General features: G+C 40.9%; 3 protein-coding genes across 4 annotated transcripts; 1 reads left to right on the plus strand and 2 right to left on the minus strand.

Moving 5' to 3' along the window:
• Positions 1-2,768: 2,768 nt before the first annotated feature.
• Positions 2,769-4,166, minus strand: LOC128462069 (visinin-like). The gene is made up of 3 exons (XM_053447321.1): positions 3,786-4,166; positions 2,988-3,099; positions 2,769-2,854 (listed from the first exon to the last, which is right to left on the minus strand). Exons 1-3 carry the CDS (start codon positions 4,164-4,166, stop codon positions 2,769-2,771), a joined length of 579 nt encoding a protein of 192 aa, XP_053303296.1.
• Positions 4,167-9,049: 4,883 nt separating this feature from the next.
• LOC128462070 (transmembrane protein 238) lies at positions 9,050-10,829 on the minus strand. 2 transcript variants are annotated; one of them, XM_053447322.1, is made up of 3 exons: positions 10,725-10,829; positions 9,568-9,757; positions 9,050-9,445 (listed from the first exon to the last, which is right to left on the minus strand). In XM_053447322.1, exons 2-3 carry the CDS (start codon positions 9,716-9,718, stop codon positions 9,282-9,284), a joined length of 315 nt encoding a protein of 104 aa, XP_053303297.1. In that variant the 5' UTR covers positions 9,719-9,757; positions 10,725-10,829; the 3' UTR covers positions 9,050-9,281. The 2 variants fall into 2 exon arrangements, with proteins under 2 accessions (XP_053303297.1, XP_053303298.1); XM_053447323.1 differs by having other exon boundaries at positions 9,568-9,725; positions 10,725-10,818.
• Positions 10,830-11,655: 826 nt separating this feature from the next.
• LOC128462066 (coiled-coil domain-containing protein 106) lies at positions 11,656-15,294 on the plus strand. The gene is made up of 7 exons (XM_053447318.1): positions 11,656-11,695; positions 12,905-13,072; positions 13,611-13,799; positions 13,874-14,026; positions 14,103-14,306; positions 14,754-14,914; positions 15,139-15,294. Exons 1-7 carry the CDS (start codon positions 11,656-11,658, stop codon positions 15,292-15,294), a joined length of 1,071 nt encoding a protein of 356 aa, XP_053303293.1.
• The last annotated feature ends 1,682 nt before the right edge of the window (positions 15,295-16,976 follow it).

Here is a 16,976-nt window from a genome sequence, read left to right on the forward strand (position 1 = left end):
TCACTGCATGTTTTATCAACACACAACAGCTTCACTGTCGAAAATCTGTTTGAGCCGAGTCTCCGTCCTTCTTCATGAGAGGAGCTCTCAGCAGCGAGCTCTTCACTAATGGACCAGTAACTCTTTGAGTCTTGATAAACCTCGGGGGGAGTTTCCCACAGCAGAGGAGACTCGTTAAGGACTCACTCTGTGATGATATGTAGAAACTTGTGGAATCATCTGTTGTTTCACTTAAGACAAACGCAGCAGCAGATTCTCCAGGTTTTTTATCAACACAACAGGTAATCTGATGAAGTATATAAATCTATAAGAATACTTCAAACCGCAGACAAACGCAGTAACGCGTGTTTGTACCTTGAAAAAGAGAAGAAGGCTCGAATCAACGATTACAGCGACAGACAGATTTGGATGTTAAGACAGATGCTTTCAAATGCTGCCCAGAAGATTATGTCAATAATCTCCCCAGTCAGGGGAATAAGAGAGAGAGAGAGAGATTGACATAATAAAGGCCGTGCAGCGCAGATGAGCGGGGCTGTGGGGTCACGGGACAGTATGTGAGAGTAATTGAAAATGTAAATTACGAGTTTGAATTATACAACAGTTTATGTAAGATGAAAGTTTCACACCACTTCAGACGCAGATGATTTATTTGCTTTGATCCAGAAGATGAAAGGGTTAATTTATTCATTTATTCACACAACAGTCTGTGTCCGTCCTCATTTGAATCATTTTGTTTTGAGTTTTAATCGCATTTTCAATCTGAATATGATTCTCAGTTCATAATTTACAAGTCTGATTAATGTCCGTCCACGTGGAGAGTGACTTTTGATGACGTCATCAGTGACATCACTAATCCCTTAAATATATTTGAGCTCAATCAGGACAAAGGAATCTGACCTCGGCATGGAACCGGCAGACGTCTCCCAGAATTTGGGGCAAGAAAGTAAAGTAGATCTTCTCATTATGAAACGATATTAATCTTTAATACTGTTATCTGCGTTTGTCTTGTGCGACTTAAGAACTCGGCCGTTGTGAAGCCGGGACAGATGTGAACATCTGGAGATCTGGGGAGGAATGAAAGGCTTCAGCTCTTGTTTTTAAAGATTTATTCGAGGAAAGGAAACAAGCTAAATATGTTGGAGAAAGACAGAAAAGATAAAAGGTTTCGCTCCGTTGTTTCCTGCTCATCTGGTTTCAGGCTGTGGAGGTCGTCAGCCCCGCCTCCCGAGGAGTTCCCAGTCCTGAGGGGATCCATGGTCCCTCCAGTTCTGGGTTCAGTTGGGTGTAAACCTGGTGAGCCCCCCAAAGTCCTGACCCCCTCAACTTCCTACAAACCACATGTCCTCTGCGTCCACAACTCAACACGGGTGAAAGGATTCTCACTCTGGTGCCGACGTGGCAGTGGAACAATGTCCTGGTTGTTCTGGATAATCCACAGAAGGGAAAATTGCTCCTAATCAGAACTACGCACAGTGGGGAATGTGGATTAGAGGATCAGAGTTTGACTTTTGACCAGATGTAATTTACTTTGTTTTTACAGACAGTCATGTCGTCTGTTTTTTTTAATACAGACCTCGAAAAACACTGGAAGAGAAAAAAGTGTTTACGTCTGATCACAATTTCATTAATTTGATTTTCTGAATTTAATGTAAAGTTCAAATCCAGCACGTTTTACATGTTGCACACAAACAAACCTACTCTCCAATATGCAGCACTTTACTAGAACGCTCACATGATGAATTACACACTGTCAAAGACACAAAGTTTCACAATAATCAAGCACTGCACTTTACTGCAGCTTTAAGAAACACCTCAGGGTAGAAACTCCAGACTCCGACATGGGCTGCTCAGGTGAGAAGAACATATAATCATAACTGTAGCGTCACTTGAACTCATGCAACGTGTTATGATAGTGAAAGGTTGGTCGAGCTGCGGAAACACCTTCACAAATCACATTTGTAAAGTTAATATGACACTTTTTAGAAATTCTATACGTGCTTTATAAATTTAGATCTAGTGAAAAATCTATATATTTAAAGTTAGTTATAAAAGTTTATCATTCAGGCCACACTGTCATGAGGGAGCGCTGCAGTCTGCTTCATGACAGACAGACACCGGTCCACTGGGGGGGGGTTAAAGGTTCAGTGTGTAAGATGTAGGTGAAAGGATCTATTGGCAGAAATGAGAAATTGAATATAAAATAATCTTAGTGATGTTTTCACGAGTGTTTAATCATCTAATTTGTACAAATTCTTGTTTTCTTTACCCTAGAATGGGCCCTTATATGTAAATACTTTATATTTAAATACTTTATATGTAAATACTTCATATTAACATCGGAGCGGCTCCTCTCTATGGAGGCAGCCATGTTTTTTTTACAGTAGATCAGACTGTACAAACTAAACCTTTTAGGTTTTTACGACATCTGAAGCTACCACAGGTTCTCGTTCATGTTTGGAAGTGTGTGTGTGTGTGTGTGTGTGTGTGGGTGGGGGGGGGGGGGGGGGGGGGCTGCAACGTGACACTTCACCACTAGATGTCACTAAATCCTACACACTGAACCTTTAACTCTAACATGTATTTTCTGCTCTGTGTGGTAAAGACATCTGTTCATTGGTTAACATGGAGCGATGTGGTGACTGATCCCAGCTGCTATGTGCTCACAACTTGGGAAGGTGCTGTCAGGTGTCATTGCATCAGCAGGGGGGGGGGGGGGGGGGGGGGGGGACGTGGAGAGAGATGAAGAACCAACACATCTGACACAACAGTTACTTTAGAGGCTGATACTGAATCAAGCGGAGAGCGACTTCATTTTCCATAACTCCCTTGATGAACTCTCCCTCTGCAACTCGGTCTGGACGGAGGAAAGAAGAGAGTTACGATCACGTGACTGAAACGACTGGAACATAAACAACGGCACAAAACCAGAAACAAGAACACAAAAAGTCACGTGTTCATCCAACATGGCGTCATTTCTTTACTCTCACCATTGTCGCCCTTTTCAAAGAACTTCCAGAGTTTGTCGGCCCTCTTCTCAGCGGAGTTCTCATCGCTGGGCAGAGCAGACAGCTCGTCTTTAGGAATCAGCTTGAAAATGGCCTGTTGGCAAAAACAAGCCAGATGAATTCTGCTGTAATAGAAAGTTCACGTTCTACTTTCATGTCGACTCACAGAGAACAACCATCGGCCCTAAATCCTCCTTTAATCTCGAGCACACGTCCGTGAGCTGATTGTGTGTCTGTTGATGGAAACAGCAACAAACTGCTGCGGTGCCCTGGATGTGATTCTACATCTGTGATTACATGTCATAAACATATAATCAACGTTTTGGCAGCTTCTCTACAACCGACTGGATCCAAAATATACTGGATCAGCATCAGAAGCATTTTGACTTTCAACAGATTAACGGAACCAGATCTTCTGGTTTTCTTAAAGAGACGATTACTGCAAAGACAATGTCAAAGGATGTTGAATCTGGGATTCACACCTTCTGCAGACTGAATAATTATCTGTGCATTTATAAAAACTTAAACCCTATTTTCCAAAGTCTCTGATTAGTGTCCTCACATGGTCTTTTCTGTACTGGTGCCAAGGTGTTTAATAAATTAAATAGGTGAAAGCTTTTGCCAAATTTCCTGCTAATTCAAACTAGCACTTTATTTTGAAAAATGGTTTTTGGTTCAAACTGGCGGAAGACACAAAATCAATTCTGCTGCAATGTTTTTTTTCATTGCATTGAAACCCCGTCCCCATGAACACGCTGCCGCCCTGTCCCCAGAACTCACCGTGCAGATCTCCTTGACCTCTGCCTTGGTGATGTACCCGTTCTTGTCCACGTCGAACAGCGAGAAGGCCCACTCCAGCTTCCTCGTGGTCTTCCCTGTGGACGTCATGTGGAGGGCGATGATGTACTCCTTGAAGTCCAGCGTGCCGTCATCGTTGGTGTCGAAGGAGCGGAAGACGTGTTGGGCGTACGTGTCGGCGTCGCTGTCTGGGAAGAACTTACTGTAGATGTTCTGGAACTCCTCTTTGGAGATGCGGCCCGTCGGACACTGCCTCTTGAAGTTCTCGTACCACTGGGCGATCTCGGTCTCTGAGAACTTGGTGTTGAGCTTCAGATCCTCCAGGATCTCCTTCGACACAGCGCCGCTCTTGCTGTTGCCCATTGTCGGTAGCGTTGGCAAAGTTTGACCGGTGTATCCGAGTGTGACTCAGAGCCGTTGATGCTCCTCCTCTGCTCTGTGGACGAGGGAAACAGAAGCTTCAGGAGCGCTGCAGTGTCCTGGTCCTGGCCGGAGACTCAGCGAGAAGCAAGTGCTGTGAGGAGAGCAGAAGCAGCTTGGTAAGCTCGTTAAGCCAATCAGCCGTCAGTAATACCAGAGAGAGTTGTCACGGACAAAGTTAAACTCAGGTCAGAGACGATCTGCTTGTTTGTTTATCCAACATTTGAATTGTGGAGCTTCAGAAGGTTTTTGGAAAGTCTCTGTTCATTGGTTGTTTAAAGATAAACTGAAAGCCAGGTTTTAATGGGAATAGGAGAACTTCAATCACGTCTTCTAGAGCGAGGACAGGATGGTAATCATGTGGTTCCAATCTAGTTTGTTAATATCTACAATTTGGTGACGTTACTTGACACATTTTGAGAAACTCATCGAATCAAAACTACTTCTTCTATTTCTGTTGCCTTCTGAAAATCAAGCATTTAAAACGTGTGCAGGAAGTTGTTCATCTTTCATTTTCAATGTGCAGTGAAAACCAACGTGAAAGAAACACCAGAGTCTGGAGGAGCCATGTTAATGAAGGTCAATTAAGACTAAGTCAAAGTCAAAGTGGACTCTGCACGGTCGAGCCCACGTCCACACGGCTCAGGATCCTCAGAGGGTTCAAGTTAACCAGCAGCTCAGTCAACATCTCCATGTGTTTAGTGTCTCACCACTGAAACCAGTCCACTGCAATTAGCCTCAAACTGGGTCAATCAATCCACTACACAGTACTGCACAGCTGCAACTGAAATCAATAAGTATTGATTCCTTTGTGGACTGCAGCACATCAACTGAACTCATTAAAAAACCTCAAAATGTTTTGTCTTTAAAAAGTTTTCCAGATTTTAACAAAAAGATAAATCTACATTTCCTTTACCTCAGTTTTCAACGGTTAAAAGAAAATATAAATTTGTATTATTATGTGTAATTGTGACGAACAGGCTGATCAAATTAGACATAGGACATAATAAATAACACAAATTTAAATCATCAATAACTAATTTGATTCTTATTTATCTTAATGCAAATAAGTAAAACAATATCAAACTTTTTTTACATTAAATAAAATAAAGTTAAAAATCATCATTTTATAAGTTGTGAGTATATATTGTGAGTATATCAGCTGTTTAATCAAAATTAATTATAAAAAAAGTTAGTTACAGAAAAGAGAAAAACATGTTGAAAAATGTCCTCAATCAAAAAAAAGCAAAACTCAATTTACTTGATTAAATGAAAGTGACAGCACCAGCAGCCCCAGAAGAAAAGCTCCACTGGTTCTGCTGGTGAAGTCGTTGTTGTGTTGATATTTCCTGGTGTCGGTGTTGTGCGGGTTGTTTCCTACCTGTGTGAGCAGCTGGCGAGTCCAACACAAACACTGAGGCTCTGCCTGCGAGCAGCGAATCAGCCGCTCGGGATTAGTCAATTAAACGGGATCATCCTGACGAGGAGCCAGGGCGACGCCCATGTGAACCCCTGAGCTGCCGTGTCAGGTCTCATCAAAGTGTTTTCACAAACACAACTGCAGGAGGCTCATTCCAGGACACACAACTCCTGCAGAATGATCTCATGTTGGTTTGGTTTTTAAATTTTTATTTAGCAAAAGAAACAAAGACAGAGAAAATCTGTTTATTGTGTTTGTTTAGAGAATAATTCTTATTTTTCACAGGATGATTTACTGAACCCTTCAGTTGCTTCTGGACTCATCACTCACAGGTTTTAATAAGCTCACACTGAATTTCTTCTTCATTTCAAAACTGATTTTATACGTTATGAAGCTACAGAGTTATGAGAACATATTTATATTACATCAGTAAAATTTGCTTTAATTGCAGCTGATGGTATCCTGGAATATTCCGTCAGTTATGAAAACACCTTCTGTTTCTTATTACAATAAATTATAGCAGTGAGAAGAAATGCATTATTGATTTGTGTTGAACTGTGATATATGAATGCAGGTCTGCAATACTATTACTTAATCAATACTAATATAATAACACAATCTACGTCAAGAACAACACAAACTATATCCTCAAAAAAGATGACCTCTGTGTTTATAATATTTATAGTATAGATTAATAAATACAGCATATATTTCTGTCATTACATTAAAACAGCAGATTTTTATTTTAGATATTAAAAAATGTATTTATTTAACATGACACGTTATTTTAAAACTTTGTGTCACAACATTTGAAAGAGAAATTGGACTCTAACTATTTCAAATTTTTAAATGAACAGCCTCCATGTAAAAGAAAATAAATCAACACAAATCATTGTGTGCTTCATGTCATCATTGTGAAGAAGTCATGAGAGGTGAGATGTGGTTTTGTCACGTGTCACAAGTCAAAGATCGAATGGAAAGCATGGACGCCCTGCAGCTCCCCCCCCCCCCCCCCCCCCCCCGCTGTGATCAGGTCAGCTGACTGAACCTGGCACAGACACGTTGCCTGATAACTTTCCTCTGTGAGAACAAACCCGATCAACTGAGGTGACAACAGGAAGCGAATCATTTCCACAGTTGCCTGTGACCCTGACGCCCGTGAAGACTTAGAGGTTGGAATCCGGACGGCAGAAACTTTTAGCTGAGTTTTCACTGCTGATCCTGGATCTGCTCGGCTGTCAACCAGCCTGAGAACACATCAACACAGAGAAACCTGCTCCCTCTGAAGCACCTGAGGTCAGAGGTCAGATTGTAACGACCTGTGACCAACCCTCTCCTCTTCATCACTTCTCTGCCAGCTCATAAAAACGTATTTCACACTACTTTAGATAATTTACTGCTGCGAGGGAGAGGAGGAGTTAGCAGAGGAAGCTTTGGAGGAACTTTGGAGGAAGCTTTGGAAAACTCCCTCGTTTTATTTCAGCTCCCATTTCAAGATTCAAGATTTAAGATTTTTTTATTATCAAATGCACAAAAATAACATGAAGCAGTCGCTGGCAGTGAAATGCTTGAGTCACAGGCTCTCTTCAATGCTCAAGTAATTACAACCTATAAAATAAAATAGAAATAGTATAAAATTTAAAATAGAAATAAAGTATATATATCTAAATATATATATAAACAGCTGAAGAGAAAATAAAACAACAATAGTGCATTTATGTGCAATATGCAAATATGACACTGTATATATTCTACCTCTGCTGTGTGATGATGGGAAGATGACACCCGATGTTGCAAGATATAGATACTTGTGGTTGAGAAACTTTTTCAGGTATCTGTACTTTACCTGAGTATTTGAAGTATTTGTACTCTGTTACCTTCCAGCTCTGCTTGTAGCTGCTCGCTGTGTGACTCACGTGTCGTGCAACACACAATGCAACATGCACATGACCTGTAGGGGCAGTGTGGAAGTTCTGAAGCTAAGTTACAGCCTCGTGACATAATATCATCAAACAGCAACAAGGACCCGTGAACTCATCCACTGTTGTTCATTAATCTGATGACACAACCCCCTGCGGTCGTCCGCTCCGCCCTGCGCGCCGCGGCTCGATGCTTTAATGCAGGACGAGTATAGATCGGCATCGACACTAAGCTCTGTTGGCAAAGCGCTGATCTCTCCTCTGTATTAAATAAAACAACTTAATTCCCCTGCTGACGTGCTGAGGCCTAACTGAGGCCTTCCTCCTGGCACCGCCGCCTCCACAGGTGCTTTGGGCTCTGCCATCTGGCCGAGGAGGCTTTGGAATCTGTGAGGACGAGGAGAGGACACGCAGACCCAAAGTCATCTTCACCCTCTGATGGACTCTCAGGCTGCGCACACTCAAAGAGTCAGAGGAGAGTTTTCTCCCAGTTCCATTTGATTCTGATTTGAATGTCGGATCATTTTAGTAAACTAGTAATTTCTGTGATTTTGACTTTGGCAACTCATTTTTGCATAATTTAAAAAAAATCTAACCCCACTTCCTGTTTTGATTCCTGTCTTCTGACATGAAACTGCATAAAAACCGTGTTCCACCTCAAAATCTGTCTGTCCACAGAAAGTGTAGCTTCTCCTCCACCAGGGGTTTTCCCTCCAGGCTGCGGCGCCGACAGGGTTTTATTAGATTCGAGGTTTCCCTCTCTTGGCTTGAGGATGAATCTCTGACCCACAACCTGCTTTAGACGGAGTTCTAGGAAAGAAAATCCTGTGGCTGAGAGGAATGAGAGGGGGATTATAAACAATGAGCAGAGGAGAGAGAGAGAGACAGAGGCAGCAAAGATAGAGACAGGGAGATAGATTGTGCTGAGTATATAGGTAAATACATGTGTGTGTACATATATATATATTTATTTTGTTTTATTATTTGCCTGTTTTAAATTAAAAGGTATGTAAATTTCACTAAAAGACACAAAAACAGTTTCTTCCCCCTCGCCGTCTCACTTCTGAACAGCCAACCCACTGTGGCACTGTGCAATAACTCTGGATCCTTATAATAACCACTGTACAGTTACTCCCGAAATTATATTAAAAATAATATAATATATATTATAATTATATTTAATTAGGTTTACTTATTTCACCCTCCCTGGATAATTGTAATATGCACACCTGCACTTCTTTTCTTAGACCGTCGCACTGTTCGGACTGTTTGTATTGTTTTGTTTTGTTTTGTTTTGTTATGTTTGTTTTGTTTTGTTTTGTTATGTTTGTTTTGTGATGTGTATTATTTGTAAGTAACTGAGAGCCACTTTACCGAGTCAAATTCCCTGTTTGTGCAAACTTACTTGGCCAATAAACCTGATTCTGATTGGTTGTGACCAGAGATGATTTTATATCGTTGATGATGAATTAAAATCAAACTTGTCTCTGAGGTATAAAAAGCTTTTATTGAAATCCATCAACAGACCGATGCTGAATTCAGTCTCGTTCAAACACTAAAGAACTTTCATGATTTTGTAACAGACACGTTAACAGGTTAAATGTTTGTGACCAGCTTGTAACACAGTTTGATTCCGGGTCTGTTTCTCATCTTAATACTGACAAACACAGGTATCGAACACTCGAGGGTTTAAAAATGAGGTGTATTCCTGTCCGGGGCTCAGCGGTGGCCCCGGTAGATGCGGATCTTGCGGCTGAGGTTGCGAGCGAGGCGGTCCACCGCGCTGCCGATGTGTCCCAGCTCCTTCTTGGACGTCAGGCCGTCGATGTTGCCGCTGTACCACAGCACCCAGCCGGCCAGAGACATGACGACGAACAGGGCTCCTGCAAGACGCCACAGCAACACACCCGATGATCGTTTCTCAGTCAATCGACAAACAGCATTTAGACAAAGTGTAAACCACCACAGTTCTACTTCTGATCCAAACTCCTCGGGCGTTACGTACCAGTATAAACCAGTAAGTCTCCAAAGTCCTGTCCGTTGACTTCCAGGTTGGCGAAGACTCCCACCAGCAGAGCGGCTCCACCCAGTAGGTCCATCAACACGGCGAAGGCCAGAGCCACTTTACAGTGAGAGAGGCCGTCACAGAGGCCCATGGTGGAACTGGAGGAGGACACAGATGTTACAGATGTTTCCTGGATGTGAAGGAAACACGGGTTCACGTGAAAACTGCAGCTGCTGGATAATAATCAGACGCTGATTGAATAAAAACATAATGTACTGTAGTCCCTGTGATGTTAGTTTATTTATATATAACCTGCCTTTAAATAACCTTAAGAGCTGCAGTTGATAGATAAATGGATACTTTATTAATCCCGTGGGAAATTCAGATCATCCAGTAGCTTGTACACTTAACACATCACTGACATACATACATAAATCACATACGGAGAACAAATTTACAGAAATATATATATATAAATATCTAAATATATAAGAATATGTAGTGGTAAGGTCTGTGCATGGGGCTAGTATAGCCAGTAAAGGGATTGGATAGTACCTTAAAATATAAAATGTGTATATATAAAAACAGCAGAAAAATATGTATATATAAATATATAAATATATAAGAATATGTAGTTTATTATATAGTGTAGTTGCATGTTTCAGGTCTAAATATGAAAGTTTACTCTGATGTGGGTTCAAGTTAAGAGAGAAAATGTAAAAGATAAACAATACAAAATAGTTTTAAGTTGATGTGTAGTAGTTTGTGATGTTTTAATAAATGTGAACACAAACTATTGTTACACGCTGTAATGAAAATTAAAGAGAATAACGTGACCGCAGCAGATTATATATTAATCACCACAACAACAGATGGTTTATTATAATATTATTGTCCGGAGGTTTTGTAAAACCCTTGTATTTGATTAGTCGTGTTAATAGTTGAGTATTTGTATTTGGTATTAATATTATAGATACAGACACATGTAGATATGGAGGATATTTATAGATCCTCTAGGTTCCACTGAACTCTGTCTAACGTCTGAATCCAGGTGTTTTACACGTTGAATCGGATTCAGGTCAAATCCTCTTCACACAAACGTTTCTCTCAATTCGATTCTTTCCACATTAAAACAGTAACTTTGGATTTGAACTCACTTCTTCTCGTTGTTCGTTGATTTAAAGTTTTTAATCCTTTCCGCTGCTTTTCACTTCCGCGTTTACGTTCCTCTACCTGAGCCCCGCCCTCAGGTGACCTACTTCCGGTCTCGTCTTCTTCTTCCTCTTCGGTTTATTTACAAATAAATATGAAAACACTCTGAATGAAAAAAGAAAACCACTGATTTGCAGTTTAAATTAATTTTCATAAATTAAAACTCTACTAACTCACATGTTTAAAAGTTTATCTTATTTTTCCTTTTTAAACACTGACTAATCAAATTAATCAATATCTGCTTCACGTTAATTAGTCCATGAAGGAAGATTTTATGAATTAATAGTTAATCACAGATTTATTATGACAGATCTATTAATATAAACAGAAAAAACAAAGTTGTAATGATAATCACGACATATTATTATCATATTTATATCATTATTATTGTTGTTATTATCGTATAGCCGGTTTTTGAATGATGTCATTTCCTTTTCTACAATCCCAAGTATATCATTTTATAGTTTTGGGTGAACATGAAATTGAAATTGAATGAATAAGTGACTTTTAACATGGTTTTGAATTGTGTGCTGTTGATTCTCTGTGAATTCATGTTGTTGTTGCTCTGGAGGTTTTTATTATATTTTACTTCCACGTGTATCGCAGACTTTTATTTTGCTGATCATGTGCAATCCGCATGCTCGTTGTGAATAAAGTTTTTACGACGCCTGAGGTGCGTCGTGCGCATGCGTGGAGCGTGCACACCTGAGACAGCTGTGCTCGTCACTTATAATCAGGTAATTGCAGCGCGCGGTGAGGAGCGTGTGCGCGCGGTTGCAGCTGAGGCTCGTTTTCACGCTGTATTACTGAAGTATAACTGAAGTGCGGTTTATTAACGAGTTCATCGGAACATCCTGCTTCTGCTGCTGTCACGTCATGAATCCTCCAAACTGCAGAGACGATGCACACCCGCCAGGTAACTGCACCACGTGCACGACGGGTGCTCGCCCTGCAGCTCGCTGACCCACCCAGAGCGTCACCATAACCTCCAATATGCACTTTTCTTAATGGACCTCTGACCGGAGACAAGGAACTGGTCTTTGTTTTAGCTGTAATTCTTTATAAAGTAAAGTAAAGTTGAGTTTATGTTTCTAAACTATTACAAACTCTTTACTGTTGATCAGGTTTAGTTTACACCTGTTTCTCTAGAGTTAACACTTTGTTTTCTATACTATGACCATTGTATTGATGTTTGTTGGAAGTAGAGTTTATAAATAAACCTGATGAATTGTATAAACTTTACCATAAGTTATTATTAGAGCTGAAACTAGTTCATCTGAAGCCCCTGTGAAGTTGATCAATTGTTTAAATCATTGATTTACTAACAAAGCTTTTAGTTCCACTTTCTTCTGTTTTAACTTGATTGATGTTATTATAAATATGATGTCTATGGGTTCTGAAGCGTTATTAGAACCAATCCAAGATTCTGGTGAAGTGTGATGGATATGGTTTCCACAGTTTTATGTTATAGTGTTCAGACGTGATAATGACACATTATCTCCCATGAGATCTCCCAGTATCTAGAGGAGCTCACACAGAACAGTCCAAATGTCCCGAGGCCCTGGAGGAGTGCTTCTGGTTTCTAAAGAATTAGCTCTCTTTGTGTTATCTGTTGTGTTATCAAAAGTTTCCTGTTCCCATCATGCAACATTGTCATCTCATTATAGCCCCTGAAGTGTGGTTGTCTTGAGAACAGCATCTGGTTCTGAATGAATCTGACATGAACATGTGATAACCTCCTCTTCTAAGTTAACTTTATCTTGTGATAGAACTGTGTTTATTGAGCTGTAGTACTCCAGGGGTTCTGGTCGGGTTCAGAACCAACAACACAGAACTCCTGTGGGGGTTCAGGTCGGGCTCGGTTGGTTTCCTTTCAGTCCCGAGCCGCTCTCTACTGCATGTCGCTCAAAAGGAATATAAACCACTGATTTAACTAATTTATCTTTTAGAAATCTTTTCATCAGAGAAGCTGGATCCAGAAATATTTGGTATTTGTGCTTGAAAGGTTCCTGCTTATTTGACTTGAACTTAAAATCAACTACTTACTTCATTATGAGTAATAAACACAAGCAGTTTTAGACTTTGCAGCCTCTTATGTCCTGTTGTGTTGTGTTGTGTTTGTCAGAGCACTACATGCCACAGTCCTCCTCAGCTGCCCCAGGAGGAGGAGGACGAGGAGGAGGAGGAGGAGGAGGTTTGTATCTGGACGCCTACGAGGTCTCGTTCCCCCTGGAGGAGAACATGGAGCGACCCGCGGCCTATGACCTGAACCAGGGTCAGCCGATGATGGACGGTACGACCGGTGATCGGATTTATCACGTGACACAAACTCTGGAACAAGATCATTCAAAGTTATTTGTTATTTATCAGATCAAGCGACCTCACAAATAGAAAAGTCCTCAAACGTTCCTGTATCGTAATAATAAATTAAGATTTTAGACCAAAAGCCAAACCATATCAATTACTATCAATTATGAAGATGCTAGATATGACGGGATGAACACATGTTGATGTTTTCACACAACAGATCATGTTTTATGTTTTTTTGTCTCTGCACTGGTGACACCTAGTGACCGGAGGCATTATCGTTTCTGTGATATACAACCGTCCCATTCTTTTAAACACAATATCTCAAGAACCTTTTGGACTCAGAGATGAACTGATTAGAATTTGGGGTTTGAAGGTCAAAGTTCAAATTAACCTGGACCTCACAAACCTTTATCAGAGGCGCTGTTCATTTCTTCTCTAGATTATTTTCTTCACCTGTTTCTTCTTCTCTTCTTCTCATTCTATCTTTCGTTGTTCTGAACTCTTCCCTCGTCCTCCTGCAGAGCCTGTGGTGCACGAGCCTCCTCACTCCCAGTACAGCCCGTTCATCCTGGTTTCGAACCTGCGGGCTCACCTGTACGTCGCCCTGGAGAAGAACGCCTGGCTGCAGAAGCGCATCGAGGAGCTGGAGGAGGAACGCAACTTCCTGCGCTGTCAGCTGAATCGCTTCATCGTCAGCATGAGTCCGGAGGGTGAGATGTCAGGAGACGTGTCGTGTGGCCGTTGTGGTTTTAATATTTCATGATGATGACTATAATTCATGCAGTGACAGAGTGGTGTGGCGACGCCCAGCGGAATGTAAAGGTCCAGCCCTCCACCTCCCCCTCTCCTCCCTCCCCCATGACCACCAGGTCTGGGATGACCCTCAAACGGCTGCAGGCCGTGGGGCCGCGGAGCCGCCGCAGCGCCGCCATCCCGGGTCAGGAAGCTTCAGACACCATCCGTCTGTCAGGTGGAAGAATTCAACTCTTACAATGTATTTTTCCTGTCTGCAGTGAAGCAGGAGTATCACGTGGAGGAAGATAAATACTACACTGACGATGAGTTTGTGGAAGAAGAGGAGGAGGAGGACGAGGAAGACGAGGAGGAGGAGTCAGAGAAGGGGTCGAAGAAGAAAGGCCGAGGGCGGAGCAACGGGGAGCCGAGGATGAAGATGAGGAGGATCTTCAGGATCACACATGGGAGGGAGAGGCAGAGAGGTGAGGCTCGGAGGGGATGGAAATGTTTCACTGTTAAATACACAAAAGAAACTGTTTAACAACCGGGATTGAATCAGTGAAACGTGTGGATCTGCTCCAGATGGAACAACAGCTCTAGGTTGCATTTGAACCATGAAGGTGCTCAGACAACCTCAGCTGATGCTAAATTAAAGTAAAACATATTCCTGGATCCACCTGTTAATCTGGATCACAGGGTTTCAGTGAATCTTATAAGTCTCAAAAGTAATAATGAGAATTTGGTGCCTTAAAAAGTCTTAAATATGTTAATTTGCCGAAACCCCGGATGGAAGAATGAAGGCAGAAAGATCGAGGTTCATGTATGGTGAGTTGTGAGTGAGTGAGTGAGGGAGAACATGAAAGACAAGACTCATCATTAAATGTCTCTGTTGGTTTGTTTCTGTCTCTTTCACCACTTCCTTCCTTCAGTTAAAGATCCAGACGGCGTTCTGATTCGCTACAATAAGATCCTGACCACCTACCAGCGGGTGAGGAGCATGTCCCGAGCCTTCCAGATCCACGGCGTGGACCGCAACACCATGGCCTCCACGTCCCCGGTCGCAGAGCTGCTGCTGGTCGCCCCGGAGAAGGTCCCAACTTTTACTAAGTCGTTGATACATGAACTCTCAGATTTCTGTGTCCCATCTCGAGTGGAGCGTCTCCTGCTGTGTTGTTCATATGTGAAACAGAACCAACATCTCATGTGTGAGAACGGTTTTAGTGGAAGGTGGTTCTCCTGGTATCGTGTGCCCATTACAGGGTCACCATTTCAAACTGGTTTAAATGTCCACATGACTGATCTGTTGCTGTGCAGGTGGCGGAGGTCGGAGAGTTCGAGGCCTCGAAGGAGAAGCTTCTGGATTACGCCCGGCGCTGCTACAAGACCATGGACGAGCAGACGCACGCGAAGGTCCAGAGCCTGAAGAAGACTCACAAGCTGCTTCCCATCTCCTACAGGTTCAGAAACTGATCTGAGTCCTGTCACTCATCAGGATAAAGCTGCTTTGAATACAGTTCAGGTTCATTTCCAAAAAGCTGCTTGACATGTTTAAAAAAAATAGTTTTTTCTATTTGTTTATCGTGCAGCTCTTTATGTTGGTCAGGAGGTTTTTCTGACATTATCGTTATAAAACAAGTTACTTTTTGAAGCATAAAACTTTACCTGAAGTTTATACGATAACTCAGAGATACACTGTTACGATGTTAAAAACAAGATTTCAATTTAAAAGGCCACTCTCGGACTTTTCAGTCCTGAAAACATCAACAGGTCCCGACTGAGTTAGTTCCACCTCATGGTTTCTGTCAATGAGCAATAGGAATATTTATCATTTACTTGGTTGTTGACTGTTTTTATTTTGTAATTTCTAAATTATTATTTGTAAAATATGAACATTTATGACGTGTCAAAGGGATTTTTGCTTGTTCATTCATCTCGTACCTAAGTTATACATTTTATTTAAGTTGACTAATAATGCCATTTTTTTGAATTTGCAATAGTTTAAAATGTCATATAAAAAGTAAATGACTTTCGAATCTATGATAGTTTGTTTCATGAGAATATGAGAAATAACACCACAGACCTGAATGTTCATTATTTTGTTTCACGTTTTCCACATAAAGAAAAAACAGAGAAGTCGACTCTTAGTATTTTGAATTCTACATGAATTAACCTGTTCTGGTTTTTTTATGATCATAGCTGAGGAAAGAAATGAAACTGAGAGATTTTTGCTGAAAAAGGTTTTTAATGTAATTTAAATTAATAATAATAATCTTTATTTATACCTTTAAACTATGGTTAGAAGGTAATAATTAAATATGTGTGAGATGACCAGACAATTAAATTAAAAGGTTTGATCAAGTTGAAGGTGAGGTTCAAACCACAAGTTTTGAGAAACAACAAAACAGAGATTTTAAAAAGGAGAATGAGGAGTTTTTATTTTCAGTCTATGATGAAGAGCCAGATTGACAGCGTGGGCCCTCATAGCAGCTGACAGCGTCCTCCAGTGGACAAATGGTGGTAATGCAAAATGTTGGTAAGTCAAACAGGAGTGAAACAGTGACGTGATTTTTATTTATTTTATTTTATGGTAATAGAAATAGATTCCATAATAAGGTAATTCAGACAGACATTTTGAGAATAAATGGACCTTTTTGCTATTATAGTAATAATATTTATTATTATTATCTTTATTTCGTATTGTATTTTCTTATTTAAATCAAATGAATTACAAACAATAACAAATCAAACCAGCAGATCTTTGAAATGAACAAATAAATGAACTCCATTGTCCACAACCCCCTGCGGCCAATCACAGGGCGAGCTGTACCGGAGGTAGTAAACCATGTGACGAGTAGTCGAATATGTGTCGAGTATTCGTTTGTTTAAAATATTGGTAAGAGAATAAATTTCATTATGGATTTTAGTGAATAAATTGATCTATTGCTGTTAATATAGTTATAATTATTATTATTTCGTATTATGCTTATTTTCATATATTTAAATCAATCAGTCAGTTTAACTGTAGTTCATCTGAAACGAACAAATAACTAAATAAGACGAACTCCAAGGCCCACAATGCCCTGCGGCCAATCACAGGCCGAGTTGTACAGGATGTAGTAAACAAGCATGTTTGACCGACAGAGGGTTTTGAC

Source organism: Pleuronectes platessa, chromosome 18 (assembly GCF_947347685.1).
Source record: "Pleuronectes platessa chromosome 18, fPlePla1.1, whole genome shotgun sequence".
In the NCBI taxonomy this organism is placed as follows: domain Eukaryota; kingdom Metazoa; phylum Chordata; class Actinopteri; order Pleuronectiformes; family Pleuronectidae; genus Pleuronectes; species Pleuronectes platessa.

Bases quoted from the DNA above. Each gene is read 5' to 3' on its own strand.
- LOC128462069 (XM_053447321.1), bottom strand. From the start codon at position 4,166: ATGGGCAACAGCAAGAGCGGCGCTGTGTCGAAGGAGATCCTGGAGGAT. The intron at 3,100-3,785 runs GTGAGTTCTGGG...TTTTGCCAACAG, and splicing joins AGGTCAAGGAGATCTGCACG to GCCATTTTCAAGCTGATTCC. The intron at 2,855-2,987 runs GTGAGAGTAAAG...TCCTCCGTCCAG, and splicing joins CTTTGAAAAGGGCGACAATG to ACCGAGTTGCAGAGGGAGAG.
- LOC128462070 (XM_053447322.1), bottom strand. From the start codon at position 9,718: ATGGGCCTCTGTGACGGCCTCTCTCACTGTAAAGTGGCTCTGGCCTTC. The intron at 9,446-9,567 runs GTACGTAACGCC...GGCGTCTTGCAG, and splicing joins AGACTTACTGGTTTATACTG to GAGCCCTGTTCGTCGTCATG.
- LOC128462066 (XM_053447318.1), top strand. From the start codon at position 11,656: ATGAATCCTCCAAACTGCAGAGACGATGCACACCCGCCAG. The intron at 11,696-12,904 runs GTAACTGCACCA...TGTGTTTGTCAG, and splicing joins AGACGATGCACACCCGCCAG to AGCACTACATGCCACAGTCC. The intron at 13,800-13,873 runs GTGAGATGTCAG...TAATTCATGCAG, and splicing joins CGTCAGCATGAGTCCGGAGG to TGACAGAGTGGTGTGGCGAC.